Here is an 18077-nt window from a genome sequence, read left to right on the forward strand (position 1 = left end):
TTGTGCAAGGGCCTCCAAATTGCCTCTTTTTCCTGCCAGTATAAGTACGGACTGTGTGACGTGCCTACTTGGATGCGGTCACTCATATAATCCTCCACCATTCTATCAATGTTGAGAGAATCATATGCAGTGACAGTAGACGACATGTCCGTAATCGTTGTCAGGTCCTTCAGTCCGGACCAGATGTCAGCATCAGCAGTCGCTCCAGACTGCCCTGCATCACCGCCAGCGGGTGGGCTCGGAATTCTGAGCCTTTTCCTCGCACCCCCAGTTGCGGGAGAATGTGAAGGAGGAGATGTTGACAGGTCGCGTTCCGCTTGACTTGACAATTTTGTCACCAGCAGGTCTTTCAACCCCAGCAGACTTGTGTCTGCCGGAAAGAGAGATCCAAGGTAGGCTTTAAATCTAGGATCGAGCACGGTGGCCAAAATGTAGTGCTCTGATTTCAACAGATTGACCACCCGTGAATCCTTGTTAAGCGAATTAAGGGCTCCATCCACAAGTCCCACATGCCTAGCGGAATCGCTCCGTGTTAGCTCCTCCTTCAATGTCTCCAGCTTCTTCTGCAAAAGCCTGATGAGGGGAATGACCTGACTCAGGCTGGCAGTGTCTGAACTGACTTCACGTGTGGCAAGTTCAAAGGGCATCAGAACCTTGCACAACGTTGAAATCATTCTCCACTGCGCTTGAGACAGGTGCATTCCACCTACTATATCGTGCTCAATTGTATAGGCTTGAATGGCCTTTTGCTGCTCCTCCAACCTCTGAAGCATATAGAGGGTTGAATTCCACCTCGTTACCACTTCTTGCTTCAGATGATGGCAGGGCAGGTTCAGTAGTTTTTGGTGGTGCTCCAGTCTTCTGTACGTGGTGCCTGTATGCCGAAAGTGTCCCGCAATTCTTCTGGCCACCGACAGCATCTCTTGCACGCCCCTGTCGTTTTTAAAAAAATTCTGCACCACCAAATTCAAGGTATGTGCAAAACATGGGACGTGCTGGAATTTGCCCATATTTAATGCACACACAATATTGCTGGCGTTGTCCGATGCCACAAATCCACAGGAGAGTCCAATTGGGGTAAGCCATTCCGCGATGATCTTCCTCAGTTGCCGTAAGAGGTTTTCAGCTGTGTGCGTATTCTGGAAAGCGGTGATACAAAGCGTAGCCTGCCTAGGAAAGAGTTGGCGTTTGCGAGATGCTGCTACTGGTGCCGCCGCTGCTGTTCTTGCGGCGGGAGTCCATACATCTACCCAGTGGGCTGTCACAGTCATATAGTCCTGACCCTGCCCTGCTCCACTTGTCCACATGTCCGTGGTTAAGTGGGCATTGGGTACAACTGCATTTTTTAGGACACTGGTGAGTCTTTTTCTGACGTCCGTGTACATTCTCGGTATCGCCTGCCTAGAGAAGTGGAACCTAGATGGTATTTGGTAACGGGGGCACACTGCCTCAATAAATTGTCTAGTTCCCTGTGAACTAACGGCGGATACCGGACGCACGTCTAACACCAACATAGTTGTCAAGGCCTCAGTTATCCGCTTTGCAGTAGGATGACTGCTGTGATATTTCATCTTCCTCGCAAAGGACTGTTGAACAGTCAATTGCTTACTGGAAGTAGTACAAGTGGGCTTACGACTTCCCCTCTGGGATGACCATCGACTCCCAGCGGCAACAACAGCAGCGCCAGCAGCAGTAGGCGTTACACGCAAGGATGCATCGGAGGAATCCCAGGCAGGAGAGGACTCGTCAGAATTGCCAGTGACATGGCCTGCAGGACTATTGGCATTCCTGGGGAAGGAGGAAATTGACACTGAGGGAGTTGGTGGGGTGGTTTGCGTGAGCTTGGTTACAAGAGGAAGGGATTTACTGGTCAGTGGACTGCTTCCGCTGTCACCCAAAGTTTTTGAACTTGTCACTGACTTATTATGAATGCGCTGCAGGTGACGTATAAGGGAGGATGTTCCGAGGTGGTTAACGTCCTTACCCCTACTTATTACAGCTTGACAAAGGGAACACACGGCTTGACACCTGTTGTCCGCATTTCTGGTGAAATACCTCCACACCGAAGAGCTGATTTTTTTGGTATTTTCACCTGGCATGTCAACGGCCATATTCCTCCTACGGACAACAGGTGTCTCCCCGGGTGCCTGACTTAAACAAACCACCTCACCATCAGAATCCTCCTGGTCAATTTCCTCCCCAGCGCCAGCAACACCCATATCCTCCTCATCCTGGTGTACTTCAACACTGACATCTTCAATCTGACTATCAGGAACTGGACTGCGGGTGCTCCTTCCAGCACTTGCAGGGGGCGTGCAAATGGTGGAAGGCGCATGCTCTTCACGTCCAGTGTTGGGAAGGTCAGGCATCGCAACCGACACAATTGGACTCTCCTTGTGGATTTGGGATTTCGAAGAATGCACAGTTCTTTGCTGTGCTGCTTTTGCCAGCTTGAGTCTTTTCATTTTTCTCGCGAGAGGCTGAGTGCTTCCATCCTCATGTGAAGCTGAACCACTAGCCATGAACATAGGCCAGGGCCTCAGCCGTTCCTTGCCACTCCGTGTCGTAAATGGCATATTGGCAAGTTTACGCTTCTCCTCCGACAATTTTATTTTAGGTTTTGGAGTCCTTTTTTTTCTGATATTTGGTGTTTTGGATTTGACATGCTCTGTACTATGACATTGGGCATCGGCCTTGGCAGACGACGTTGCTGGCATTTCATCGTCTCGGCCATGACTAGTGGCAGCAGCTTCAGCATGAGGTGGAAGTGGATCTTGATCTTTCCCTAATTTTGGAACCTCAACATTTTTGTTCTCCATATTTTAATAGGCACAACTAAAAGGCACCTCAGGTAAACAATGGAGATGGATACTAGTATACAATTATGGACTGCCTGCCGAGTGCAGACACAGAGGTAGCCACAGCCGTGAACTACCGTACTGTACTGTGTCTGCTGCTAATATAGACTGGTTGATAAAGAGATAGTATACTCGTAACTAGTATGTATGTATAAAGAAAGAAAGAAAAACCACGGTTAGGTGGTATATACAATTATGGACGGGCTGCCGAGTGCCGACACAGAGGTAGCCACAGCCGTGAACTACCGCACTGTACTGTGTCTGCTGCTAATATATAGACTGGTTGATAAAGAGATAGTATACTCGTAACTAGTATGTATGTATAAAGAAAGAAAAAAAAACCACGGTTAGGTGGTATATACAATTATGGACGGGCTGCCGAGTGCCGACACAGAGGTAGCCACAGCCGTGAACTACCGCACTGTACTGTGTCTGCTGCTAATATAGACTGGTTGATAAAGAGATAGTATACTCGTAACTAGTATGTATGTATAAAGAAAGAAAAAAAAACCACGGTTAGGTGGTATATACAATTATGGACGGGCTGCCGAGTGCCGACACAGAGGTAGCCACAGCCGTGAACTACCGCACTGTACTGTGTCTGCTGCTAATATAGACTGGTTGATAAAGAGATAGTATACTCGTAACTAGTATGACTATAAAGAAAGAAAAAAAAACCACGGTTAGGTGGTATATACAATTATGGACGGGCTGCCGAGTGCCGACACAGAGGTAGCCACAGCCGTGAACTACCGCACTGTACTGTGTCTGCTGCTAATATATAGACTGGTTGATAAAGAGATAGTATACTCGTAACTAGTATGTATGTATAAAGAAAGAAAGAAAAACCACGGTTAGGTGGTATATACAATTATGGACGGGCTGCCGAGTGCCGACACAGAGGTAGCCACAGCCGTGAACTACCGCACTGTACTGTGTCTGCTGCTAATATAGACTGGTTGATAAAGAGATAGTATACTCGTAACTAGTATGTATGTATAAAGAAAGAAAAAAAAACCACGGTTAGGTGGTATATACAATTATGGACGGGCTGCCGAGTGCCGACACAGAGGTAGCCACAGCCGTGAACTACCGCACTGTACTGTGTCTGCTGCTAATATATAGACTGGTTGATAAAGAGATAGTATACTCGTAACTAGTATGTATGTATAAAGAAAGAAAAAAAAACCACGGTTAGGTGGTATATACAATTATGGACGGGCTGCCGAGTGCCGACACAGAGGTAGCCACAGCCGTGAACTACCGCACTGTACTGTGTCTGCTGCTAATATATATACTGGTTGATAAAGAGATAGTATACTCGTAACTAGTATGTATGTATAAAGAAAGAAAGAAAAACCACGGTTAGGTGGTATATACAATTATGGACGGGCTGCCGAGTGCCGACACAGAGGTAGCCACAGCCGTGAACTACCGCACTGTACTGTGTCTGCTGCTAATATAGACTGGTTGATAAAGAGATAGTATACTCGTAACTAGTATGTATGTATAAAGAAAGAAAAAAAAACCACGGTTAGGTGGTATATACAATTATGGACGGGCTGCCGAGTGCCGACACAGAGGTAGCCACAGCCGTGAACTACCGCACTGTACTGTGTCTGCTGCTAATATAGGCCCTCATTCCGAGTTGATCGGTCGCAAGGCGATTTTAGCAGAGTTACACACGCTAAGCCGCCGCCTACTGGGAGTGAATCTTAGCTTCTTAAAATTGCGACCGATGTATTCGCAATATTGCGATTACTAACTACTTAGCAGTTTCAGAGTAGCTCCAGACTTACTCTGCCTGTGCGATCAGTTCAGTGCTTGTCGTTCCTGGTTGACGTCACAAACACACCCAGCGTTCGCCCAGGCACTCCCACCGTTTCCCCGGCCACTCCTGCGTTTTTACCGGAAACGGTAGCGTTTTCAGCCACACGCCCCTGAAACGCCGTGTTTCCGCCCAGTAACACCCATTTCCTGTCAATCACATTACGATCGCCGGAGCGAAGAAAAAGCCGTGAGTAAAAATACTTTCTTCATAGTAAAGTTACTTGGCGCAGTCGCAGTGCGAACATTGCGCATGCGTACTAAGCGGATTTTCACTGCGATGCGATGAAAAATACCGAGCGAACAACTCGGAATGAGGGCCCTAGACTGGTTGATAAAGAGATAGTATACTCGTAACTAGTATGACTATAAAGAAAGAAAAAAAAACCACGGTTAGGTGGTATATACAATTATGGACGGGCTGCCGAGTGCCGACACAGAGGTAGCCACAGCCGTGAACTACCGCACTGTACTGTGTCTGCTGCTAATATAGACTGGTTGATAAAGAGATAGTATACTACTAATATTATATATACTGGTGGTCAGGTCACTGGTCACTAGTCACACTGGCAGTGGCACTCCTGCAGCAAAAGTGTGCACTGTTTAATTTTAATATAATATTATGTACTCCTGGCTCCTGCTATAACCTATAACTGGCACTGCAGTGCTCCCCAGTCTCCCCCACAATTATAAGCTGTGTGAGCTGAGCACAGTCAGATATATATATACATTGATGCAGCACACTGGGCTGAGCAGTGCACACAGATATGGTATGTGACTGAGTCACTGTGTGTATCGTTTTTTTCAGGCAGAGAACGGATATATTAAATAAAACAAACAACTGCACTGTCTGGTGGTCACTGTGGTCGTCAGTCACTAAACTCTGCACTCTCTTCTACAGTATCACAGCCTCAGGTCAATCTCTCTCTCTCTCTCTCTCTCAACCCTAATCTAAATGGAGAGGACGCCAGCCACGTCCTCTCCCTATCAATCTCAATGCACGTGTGAAAATGGCGGCGACGCGCGGCTCCTTATATAGAATCCGAGTCTCGCGAGAATCCGACAGCGTCATGATGACGTTCGGGCGCGCTCGGGTTAACCGAGCAAGGCGGGAGGATCCGAGTCTGCTCGGACCCGTGAAAAAAACATGAAGTTCGTGCGGGTTCGGATTCAGAGAAACCGAACCCGCTCATCTCTACCATATACCCAATGCTAGCCCTAACCCTAGCCCAGCAATGTCACTAGGGAGATGCGAGCCTAAACCCTAGCCCTAGAGCTAACTAGAAGATTTCCATTGCCAACACCATGACTATATAGGAATGTCACCCGGTGCCGACATTCTGCCAGTGCCGACAAGTAGGGCGTCAACATTTTTAACCATGTGGAAATGCTACAGTTCAAAATTGTAGTGTTGAGATAATGACTGTCTGTGGACATGATGACGGCATACCGACACGTCAGCTATGTAGCAATATGACGCCCGCCATATAGTGTATACAGCAGGCACTGTAGGTGCACCTTCCTCTGACAATAATGCCTATGGCACTGCAGAAATAAAGGGTTGCAGGGCCTAGTGGGGATCCCCCGGCGCTCACCTATCAGCACCGCGGCAGAATACCGACACGCGCACTGACATCACTACGTAAGATCTAAGCCATTACCTTAGGCGATCGCCGCTTCACTGAAGACAAAACTGAGAAATAAATGTATGAAGCAGTGATAAAAGTGGAGAAGTTGCCCATGGCAACCAATCAGCTGCTCTGTATAGTTTTATAGTATGCAAATTATAAATGTTACGTCCATGCTGATTGGTTGCCATGGGCAACTTCTCCACTGGCTCACTTCTCCACTTTTATCATTGCTTAGTACATGTTCCTCTGAGTCTTATTAATGTTGTAAGGACGACTTTGAGATGTGAAAGTTTTGTTCCCTTTGTAACCAGCGCTGCAGAGAATGCGAAGCTCGAAAGCTGGAACTGAATATGGAGCAAAACAGCGAATATATGCACATGGCGGCCGTCCCTCTGGCCAGGGGCCCAGCGCAGTGACGCACGATCAGGAGGTACTCTTCTCTTTGGGGTAGGTACATCTCACCTAGTCAGGTGCACCTATTGCATGTGACAAATGCTCTTACTAGCTACTGTTAGAGTGCATGTGACGGAACGCGCCATTGCTGGGCGACATTGCACGTATTGGGAGGCCGCTCCGCACTCTCTGTGGTCTGGAACACGGGCAATGAAGCTCTGACTTCTGCATGCTCATTAGAGGCTGGCGCCTGTACCTCTAGCGGGGAGATGTACCAAGCCTTGGAGAGACATAAAGTGGGGAAGTCGCCCACCAATCAGCTTCTGTCATTTATTTATCACAGTCTGTGACAACTAGAAGCTGATTGGGTGCTTTGGAAAACGTCTCCACTTTATCTCTCTCCCGGGGCAACATCTCACTTTGGGGCAGATGTACTAAGCTTTGGAGAGTAATAAAGTGGAGAGAGATAAAGTACCAGCCAATCAGCTCCTGTCATTTTTAAAAACACAGGCTGTAACATGGCAGTTAGGAGCTGATTGGCTGGTACTTTATCTCCGCCCACATTATCTCTCTCCAAGTCTTAGTACAAAGACCCCATGAGGTGTCTTCTTGTTACTTATATATATAGCACAGGGCCGGTTCAAGGGCGCAGAGCGCCCCGGGCAGGAAAGGGGCGTGGCCTAATACAGGGGGCGTGGTGAGTCATGCCCCCTGTACATTGAAAGCGCCGCTTGAATGCTGAGCGGTGCGCGATGACGTCATCGCGCACCGCACAGCAAAAGGTCCTCTCCACGAAGAGAAACTAGACGCTATGACGTCATCGCGCACCGCTCAGCAGTTACTCTCCACGAAGGGAAACTAGACGCATAGCGTCTAGTTCCCTTCACAGGAGGCGCCGAGGACGGGGACGGCAGCGGGCAGCGGAGGTGGACGGGGACACAGCGGGCAGCAGTGGCGGATCTTGCCACGGTGCGGCGCCCTCCGGATGGCGCCAGCGCCCTCCGGAAGGCGGCGCCCCGGGCAAAAGTCCTGCTTGCCCGTGGCAAGAACCGCCACTGATATAGCAGGGTCTTACCAGACTTATACATTCCACTATTGCTGACTAAAAACTCCCGCGGCGCAGGCGTTACAGAGTGTATGCACACAGGCGCTGTTGTGATTGAGCCGCACGGTATCAGAATGTGCAGGGAAAGAGCCGGATGTTCCTGGGCGGTAAGTGGGAGGTGGCTAAACAGACGCACGGAGATGGTCCGTTTCATGGGCGTGTTATAGGAGTAGTCCGGGCGTGTCGCTAATATGTTCGCATACACAGACCCTCAACCGCTCACGTAGGGGACCGTACTCAGACGGAGGGTTGGTGCACATATGTCAGTGGTGCGACCGATGGACGCACCGCGTGGTATTACAGCGCATACGGACGCTGACAGCAGGCGTCTCAGTCCTTGGACATTCAGACACATGTGTATTTATATAACACCCTTCTAGATCATTCCATGATACTTTTGTCTTAATACCTGATGGTTTGTGATGCCTTAAATTGTGTCAGGTGAGATGGATAAACACTATGACCCATCCAACCATTCCGGACGTCGCTCTTCTGCACCCCTGTGCCCCCAGATCCGCACAGTGACCCCCAGTTCCCTGCTAATCTCTCCCGTTACCCTGGCTTGTTCATAGGTGCGGCAGCTACATACCTCATCTGCAGTGCGCTAACCCCCAGGCCTGGAGACCGAACATGGCCCCCAAACCTCCAGACAGAACATGGCCTCTTATGTGAGACATATGGCATCTGTGCATGCAAACACTTCAGCCGACCATGACACGCCCAGAAGACGCAACTTCCAGTCTCCACTCAGGAACACCCAACACATTTTCAATACACTTCTGCAAACATGCGCCTAAAATCGCAACTGCGACTCCGTACAAGCAAAGGGGGTAATTCAGAGTTGATCGCAGCAGCAAATTTGTTAGCAGATGGGCAAAACCATGGGGATCATTCCGACCTGATCGCACGCTAGTTTTTTTTGCAGTGCAGCAATCAGGTCACAACTGAGCATGCGTATGCACTGCAATGCGCAGGCGCGTCGTACGGGTACAAAGCGGATTGTTGCTGAGCGATGGGTTTTACGAAGAATCCATTCACACAGCCGATCACAAGGAGATTGACAGGAAGAGGGCGTTTGTGGGTGGCAACTGGCAACTGACCGTTTTCTGGGAGTGTTTGGAAAAACGCAGGCGTGTCCAAGCATTTGCAGGGCGGGTGTCTGACGTCAATTCCGGCTTCGGACAGGCTGAAGCGAGCGCAGCGGCTGAGTAAGTTCTGGGCAACTCAGAAACTGCACAAAACTTTTGTACCGTTCGGCTGCACATGCGTTTGCACACTTGCACAGCTAAAATACACTCCCCTATGGGCGGCGACTATCTAATCCCAGCGCTGCAAAAAATAGCTAGCGAGCGATCAATTCGGAATGACTCCCTTTATTTTGCCCAACTGCTAACAAATTTGCTGCTGCGTTCAACTCTGAATTACCCCTCAAGTCGGGATGCTTTAAATGCTTGTCTAGAGCGATTGCATTGTATTTTTTAATATGTACTAAGCTCCGTCACTCTGCTTTGACATGCTGGGTAGTGTCAGTCAGGTCTTATCAGAATATGTCAGTAAATCAGTGCAATGGTCACTATTTTGTTTTCCTTCTGCCCATAGCGTGGTGTTCTCCTTGTGCCTCAGGTGTGCAGGAAACAGAAGCTGCGGCTAGATCTCCACCGTGACCACAACGGCGGCTGCGCTCGTCTTCATGTGAACACAGCTGACTCATTCCTTTGCTACGTACGAGAAGAATGACAGAACCTTCGCCGCTTCTAGGAAAACCACATCCCGGCGCTGAGAAAAGTCACCTCACACCGTGGAGGCCTCACGTTTCTGTCACCCCCTGAGAAACAGAAATACTGACTGCTTAGTAGGCTGTACCTCATGCCTCACACAGGGTGCAGCGAATATCCGTGGCAGGCTGCAATCTATTCAATATAACTACAGATGTGTCCACATACATCTTTGCTACATCCCGCCATGTATGGCACGGTTTGCACGCCGTAGACGCAGAGATTTAGCCGTGTCTTGTGATTTGTCTTAATTTGCTTCTTTAATATGTTACTTTATACAAATTCTTCTATTATGGCAAACAAAAAAATGTAAAATCCATCCGCTCGCTACTCGTGAAAAACAGCTTAGCCGTGTTCTGCATGTTGCGCCAAATTGGGTAAAATAGCAAAGATGTAAGTGGACGCATCTATACTGTTTCCCTACAGACGGAGCAACGTGCTGATGATGCCGCTGTTACTCTGAGACAACAGAATATTAGGAAAATAAAGTCACCGTAATAACTGACCCGAGGACGAGCTGTTACTGTAGCGCACTCTGCTGTACTTACAGAGGTGGAAGGTGTGGAGTCAGTGTTATTGGGGGTCATTCTGACCCGTTCGGTCGCTGCGTTTTAGCGCAGCAGAGTAAACGGGTCCCTGCTGCGCATGCCAGACGGCCGAAAGCCGTAGCAGGGATGCGATCGCCTCTGCCTGATTAACAGGCAGAGGCGATCGCTGGGCGGGAGGGGGCGGAACGGCGGCGTTTGGCCGCCGTTTCGTGGGTTTGGTCCGGCCAACGCAGACGTAGCCGAACCGTATGGGGGGCGGGCCGTAGCGGCTGCATGACGTCACACACAGCCGCTGCGGGCCGGGGAGCGATGAGTAGCTCCCGGCCAGCACGCTAAAGCTGCACTGGTCGGGAGCTGCTCTTGAAATGCAAAGGCATCGCTGCTGTGTGATGCCTTTGCACTTCTGCGGGGGAACCGGCACTGACATGCGGGGCGGGCTAGCCCTGTGCTGGGTGTCCCACCGCATGTCAGGGAAGAAGATCATAGCTGTGCTAAATTTAGCACAGCTACGATCAACTCGGAATGACCCCCATCATCCTTTCATTCTACGGTGCCACAAAGTGTTTGAACAGCCGCACTGGGAAATTACAATGAATCAGACTATAAAATACAACTACAGTACATGGGGGATAATCACACGGTGACAGCAAATATCCATAGCACCAGTGCGGCAGTGGCCTGGGACACACAGGGCTGCAGCTGATGGATGGGGGGGGGGGGGCACACTGGAGGTAAGGGGAACACATGGGCAGAATTCAATACATCATATATGAAATATTCTCCATTCTACCAAACACTGCAGGAATATAAGTCATAACTGCACGGATGGTGTAGTGGTTAGCATTACTGCCTCACAGCACTGAGGTCATGGGTTCGATTCCCACCATGGCCCTAACTGTGTGGAGTTTGTATATTCTCCCCATGCTTGCGTGGGTTTCCACTGGGTACTCCGGTTTCCTCCCACAATCCATATACAGTATATACTGATAGGTAATTGGCTCCTCACAAACATTAACCCTAGTGGGTGTGTGCGTGTACATAGGAGATATAGAGTGTAAGCTCCACTGGGGCAGGGACTGATGTGAATGGCCAAATATTCTCTACAGCGCTGCGGAATATGTGTGCGCTATATAAATAACTGGTATTATATAAATTAATAATACACGTTCAAAAGCCAGTGAGGTCCAGATACAAATATACGCAATATCTTTATCTACACAGCAATTACACAGTAGAGTAATAATGCTGTGCCACGGTGCCCTAATGCTGTAATGCAGTGCCCTAATGCTGTGCCGCTATGTCCTAATGCTGTAATGCAGTGCCCTAATGCTGTGCCGCTATGTCCTAATGCTGTAACATGGTACCTAATGCTGTGCCACGGTGCCCCAATGCTGCAACGCAGTGCCCTAATGCTGTGCCACGGTGCCCTAATGCTGTGCCACGGTGCCCTAATGCTGTGCCACGGTGCCCTAATGCTGTGCCACGGTGCCCTAATGCTGTGCCACGGTGCCCCAATGCTGCAACGCGATTCCCTAATGCTGTGCCACGGTGCCCTAATGCTGTGCCACGGTGCCCTAATGCTGTGCCACGGTGCCCTAATGCTGTGCCACGGTGCCCTAATGCTGTGCCACGGTGCCCTAATGCTGTGCCACGGTGCCCTAATGCTGTGCCACGGTGCCCCAATGCTGCAACGCGATTCCCTAATGCTGTGCCACGGTGCCCTAATGATGTGCCACCGTATCCTAATGCTGTAACGTGGTGCCCTAATGCTGTAACACGGTGCCCTAATGCTGTGCCGCCATGTCCTAATGCTGTGCCACAGTGCCCTAATGCTGTAACGCGGTGTCCTAATGCTGTGCCGCAGTGTCCTAATGCTGTGCCATGGTGCCCTAATGCTGTGCCGCGGTGCCTTAATGCTGTGCCACAGTGTCCTAATGCTGTGCCGCGGTGCTCTAATGATGTGCCGCTGTGTCCTAATGCTGCAATGCGGTGCCCTAATAATGTAACGCGGTACCATCATGCTGTGCCGTGGTGCCCTAATGCTGTAACGCGGTGTCCTAATGCTGTGCCGCAGTGTCCTAATGCTGTGCCGTGGTGCCCTAATACAGTGTCGCGGTGTCCTAATGCTGTGCCGCGGTGCCCTAATGCTGTAACGCAGGGCCCTAATGCTGTGCCGCGGTGCCCTAATGCTGTAACGCAGGGCCTTAATGCTGTGCCACAGTGTCCTAAAGCTGTGCCACGGTGCCCTAATGCTGTTCCGCCGTGTCCTAATGCTGTAACGCGGTGCCCTAATGCTGTAATACAATGCCCGGATGCTGTGCCACGGTGTCATAATGCTGTGCCGCGGTGTCCTAATGCTGTGCCACGGTGCCCTAATGCTGTGCCGCCGTGTCCTAATGCTGTAACGCGGTACCCTAATGCTGTGCCGCGGTGTCCTAACGCTGTGCCGCTGTGTCCTAATGCTGTAACACGGTGCCCTAATGCTGTAATGCAGTGTCCTAATGCTGTAACGCGGTGTCCTAATGCTGTGCCGCGGTGCCCTAATGCTGTGCCGCGGTGCCCTAATGCAATGCCACGGTGTCCTAATGCTGTAATGCGGTGCCCTAATGCTGTAACACGTGTCCTAATGCTGTGCCGCAGTGTCCTAATGCTGTGCTGCGGTACCCTAATGCTGTGCCCCTAATGCTGTAACGCAGGGCCCTAATGCTGTGCCGCGGTGCCCTAATGCTGTAACGCAGGGCCCTAATGCTGTGCCGCGGTGCCCTAATGCTGTAACGCAGGGCCTTAATGCTGTGCCACGGTGTCCTAATGCTGTGCCACCGTGCCCTAATGCTGTAACACAATGCCCTAATGCTGTGCCACGGTGTCCTAATACTGTGCTGCGGTGTCCTAATGCTGTAACGCAGGGCCCTAATGCTGTGCCACTGTGCCCTAATGCTGTAACATGGTGTCCTAATGCTGTGCCGCGGTGTCCTAATGCTGTAACGCAGGGCCTTAATGCTGTGCCACGGTGTCCTAATGCTGTGCCACGGTGCCCTAATGCTGTGCTACCGTCTCCTAATGCTGTAACACGGTGCCCTAATGCTGTAACACAATGCCCTAATGCTGTGCCGCGGTGTCCTAATGCTGTGCCGCTGTGTCCTAATGCTGTAATGCGGTGCCCTAATGCTGTAACGCGGCGTCCTAATGCTGTGCCGCGGTGCCCTAATGCTATGCCATGGTGTCCTAATGCTGTGCCGCGGTGCCCTAATGCTATGCCATGGTGTCCTAATGCTGTGCCGCGGTGCCCTAATGCTGTGCCGCTGTATCATAATGCTGCAATGTGGTGCCCTAATAAAGTAACGCGGTACCATCATGCTGTGCCGTGGTTTCCTAATGCTGTAACGCGGTGTCCTAATGCTGTGCCGCAGTGTCCTAATGCTGTGCCGCGGTGCCCTATTGCTGTGCCGCGGTGTCCTAATGCAGTGACGCAGTGCCCTAATGCTGTAACGCAGGGCCTTAATGCTGTGCCGCGGTGTCCTAATGCTGTGCCACGGTGCCCTAATGCTGTTCCGCCGTGTCCTAATGCTGTGCCGCAGTGCCCTAATGCTGTAACACAATGCCCTAATGCTGTGCCGTGGTGTCCTAATGCTGTGCCGCGGTGCCATCACTGAGGGTCCAATAAAAGAAAGAGTGGCGCCTATGAAAGAAAACAAGACACGGAAGTAATAAGTGAACATTGTGTGATGGGAAACCGCACGTACATAGCAGTGCATGTGTGGAGGGCTGAGGTAACCCTTCTCTCACCACAGCCTGTGGTTCCCCTGTGTCAGCTCATGTGAGTACGTCCTGCACGAGATAGGGCTGACACTCTCCTCACCGTATGGGGAGACACTTACAAAATGGCGGTTTTACAAAGCATATGAGCAATTATCAGCCGACTGCGTCTTAGTCGCACTGCGCATGGGTCAGAGTCCATTACTGTAGCCACTCGCAGTGAGGATTCATACTCAAAGTGACTGACAGGAAGGGAATTTCTGGTGGCGGTAACGCAGGCATGGCGTGATCATTTTGGGGCATGTCTCAGGCTGCGACTGCGATTCTGTACGCCAGCGTCTCAATTCTTGCCGCCATTCTGCGTGACCACAATGTTCTGATTGGCTAGACAGATGTAGCAGCAGGTACTGGGACATTGAGCCTAATTCAGAATTGATCGTAGATGTGTAAATTTCGGCTACAATCATCTTCCCTGACATACGGGGGGGATGCTCAGCATAGGGCTACTCCGCCCCGCATGCCAGGTTCTGCCCCATTGCACAAGTACAAAAGTATTGCACGGCGGCGATGCTTGTGTACTGGAAGAGTAGCTCCCATCCAGCGCATCTCCTGCACGCTTACACGGAGCTACTCGTCGCTGCCTGGGTCGTGTGACATCATGCAGCCGCCGCGGACCGCCCCCCGCATGGTCCGGGCACGCCTGCTTTCCCCGGACTGCGTCCCCTAAATGGTGGCCCAACGCTGCTGCCCCGCCCCCTCCCACCCAGCGAATGCCTCTGCCTGTCAATCAGGCAGAGGCGATCGCAAGGATAAGACGGCCGTACCGGCGCATGCGCAGTTCAGACCTGTTCGCTGCTGTGCGAAAACGCACAGCACCGATCAGGTCTGAATGATCCCCATTGTTTTGATTGGCTAGACAGAAGTAGCGGCATGTACTTGGGCATTGGGGCTAATTCAGACCTGATCGCTAGGCTGCGTTTTTGCACAGCGGGCGATCAGGTCTGAACTGCGCATGCACAGTCACCGGCGGCATTGGGCTGCCGTTTCGGGAGGCACGGTTCGGGCAATGCAGGCATGTCCGGACCATGCGAGGAGCGGACCGCGACAGCTGCGTGACATTGTGCAATGCTTTTGTACTTGTGCGGAGGGTGGGGGGTCAGGCCTGACATGCGGGGCGGAGTAGCCCTGTGCTGGGCGTCCCCCCGCATGTCAGAGTAACTGATCATGGATGTGCTAACTTTAGTACTTCTACGATCAACTCTGAATTACCGCCATTGTTCTGATTGGCTAGACAGATGTAGCGGCATGTACTTGGACATTGTTCTGATTGGTTAGACAGATGTAGCAGCATGTACTGTACTTGGAACTATTTAAAAATGTACAAACAAAAAGGCAAAACAAAACCTCGCCCTTCCAGTTTAGAAAATACCCCAAAAATTACCGGTTCATTACTAAATAGCCAAGCGTTACATGTATTGCACACTGTTGTGGTGCAGCTCAGGCAGTAGCGGATCTTGCCACAGGCAAGCAGGACTTTTGCCCGGGGCGCCGCACCATGGCAAGATCTGCTACTGTGCCCCCCGCTTGGTCCCCCGCTGTGAAGGGAACTAGACGCTACCTGTCTAGTTTCCCTTCGTGGAGAGGACCTTTGCTGTGCGGTGCGCAATGACGTCATCACGCACCGCACAGCATTGTGGGACTGACACAGACGCTAGGGGTCATAATTGATCTCTAGTGTCGATGCTGTGTTATGGGAGAGACGTCATGACGTCTCTCCCATAGATCCGAGGAGAGGAGCGGCGCCGGCGGCGGTCTGCAGCGGTCGGGAATCAGGAGCGGGGATAGTAAGTATTCTTTTTTATGTGTGTGTCAGTGGCGCTACTCTACAGGGGGCACAAATGGGGTACAACTCTACAGGGGGTGTAACTGACCACGCCCCCTGTAAGAAGCCATGCCCCTATTTTCCGCTCGGGGCACCAAAAGGCCTAGAACCGTCCCTGACAGCGTGCTTTTGTGCACCAGTATATACTGCACTTGTAGTGTTGCAACAGTGGGAATTACAAGTTTAGATCCCCTTAGCCATGAAATAAAGATTAGCCCCCAATTCATAGTTGCGCCCCAGATAGCGATACACATATTTTGTATGCCGCTACACAGAATTAGTTATTGACCACTCAGTGAAAATAATAATACATTTCACCCCCTTTAATAAGTTGATAAAATAACGTCCCATTTATTAAATTATTTAAACGATGTTGCCACGTGATTACTGCAGCTAGCTGCTATCATTATTTTGTCAAGAACGTGTCCATAATAAATACTTTGCATAACGTCTCTTTTCTTGGTCCAACATAATCCATATGGGAATTAAATGTCAAATGAGTTCATCTCCACTGAGCCCGCCTATTTATAGCAGGGCAGCCAATTAAGAGTGGTCTCTTATAGTCCTCAACCAATCACAGGTAAGAGACCACTCATGATTGGCTATTAGTTAATACCATTCTATTTTACCATGCGGGTTAGGTGTTTTCTAATAAACCAGCAACTCCAGTATAAGTAAATAGAAAATCCACTTTGGAGCTAAAAATTAAAACTAATACGTACCCCTTGATACGTTTCTGTGCATTGTCTTTATTAATTCATTGGAGTTTAGGTCACGTGTGGTGACATTTACCTTTCTTTGCTCTCATGGAAAATGTCTTACTTAATTCATCAACATCATCAGTTATTTCACTTTATTCTGCATTGTGTTGTATTCTGTTGTTTATATTCTCTTTGTAGCTCTGTTTTCCCTCTTCCTATATTGTGACTCCATTTACCATAAAGAAGATATAACAATGTACTTAACTGGGGTAGCTAGTAGATTATAAAGTGAGCACAGGACGTGGCTTGGTAGTATTCGGTGTAGAGCTAGTCAGACAGACACAGAGACTTTCCATGCTACCTCCTCAGCTCCCTGGTGCTGATCACCTGGCTGATGTTCCTCATAGAACCTGATCTCTTTGGGCTCTCCTGCGCTACCTGTCTTTATGGCGCAGTTCTATAGATCCGATGCAGCTGTGACTAATAGACGGAGCATGAAAAGACACTAGAAGACTACAGATCTCCCTGAGGCCATTGCAGTGTCTTCAAGCGAGGATCATCTGCCTGGAGCTTCCTGGCTCTAGATGATCCTGTGGCACTGAGACCATTCCCACCACCATATTGATCCACTTAAACCACATAATGGTTGATGTCAGCCTGCCCAACCTAGCATAAAATAAGGTATGGTCGCACAAAAAGAATGGCAAGAGTTCATTGGGGCTATATGCAACCAAAAATGAAACAGACCAACAGGTCAAGGCCTAGATGTGGGCCAGCTGCCAGCCCCTTACCAACAACTCAGAGGTTTAGATGGGGGCTGACTTCCAGCCCATCACCAACAGCTCAAGGTAATCAAACTCCCCTTCCAATGACTCAGAAACGCCTACCTGGAGCACTGGTGCCGCTGACCTTAGTACGGTAAAATCACAATTAAATGACTCAAAGACTCCACAGGCCATCAACATGAGAGCTAGGCTTTTTTTTAATCCATGCCCTTGACAATAGGGGTTGTTAAAAACAATATCAGCAAAGGTGGACTTGCACAAGACATTCCTGCACAGGCTTGAAAGATATTCTTTGAAAAATCTTTGGGGAATTTCTGGAGCTTGAGCCCAATGAGCAAATCGAATTTTAATAGCGACATGAGACCAATGGGGCCAGCTGGGAAAATGCAAAGAGACATGATTTATAGGCACCAATATTTAATACAAAAAGAGGATGGCATGAAATGTAACTGCACAAGATAGCACATTTCCTTAAACCCATCTTGGAAAATGCTTCAGCAGTGTAGAGTACTGAGACCGCTGGTGGTGGGGCCGTGTTGTGAGTCTCCGTTCAGCCTCCAGGTAATCCACAATGGGAAACTGATCTCACTACGAGTAAATCCTGACCTAGATGACTTCTGCTCAGCCTGAGGTCTTAACAAGATTGACCCCCCCAACTTGGCAAGACCTACAGTAACATTCAGATTTGTTGGGATGAAGGCAGATGATCAAGAACCTCTACAAACAGAAGTCCAACGATTCAAGAGTTACATCTGATTTGGGCACCACATGGAAGATTACATGCTGTCCAACTTGTTGTCTTTCTTCTCATTTGCT

The 18077-nt window shown here is 49.8% G+C and overlaps 1 protein-coding gene across 1 annotated transcript in view; it reads left to right on the forward strand.

Annotated features, from left to right (window-relative positions):
* Nucleotides 1-10149, forward strand: part of LOC134943220 (T-cell-specific surface glycoprotein CD28-like) — a 45343-nt gene extending 35194 nt beyond the window's left edge. Inside the window, exons 4-5 of the mRNA XM_063932162.1 lie at nt 6628-6763; nt 9414-10149. Coding sequence (XP_063788232.1) covers nt 6628-6732 — 105 coding nt within the window. The 3' untranslated portion in view covers nt 6733-6763; nt 9414-10149. The remainder of the gene's footprint in view (nt 1-6627; nt 6764-9413) is intronic.
* The last annotated feature ends 7928 nt before the right edge of the window (nt 10150-18077 follow it).

This window comes from Pseudophryne corroboree, chromosome 7, assembly GCF_028390025.1.
Source record: "Pseudophryne corroboree isolate aPseCor3 chromosome 7, aPseCor3.hap2, whole genome shotgun sequence".
NCBI classification, from domain to species: Eukaryota; Metazoa; Chordata; class Amphibia; order Anura; family Myobatrachidae; genus Pseudophryne; species Pseudophryne corroboree.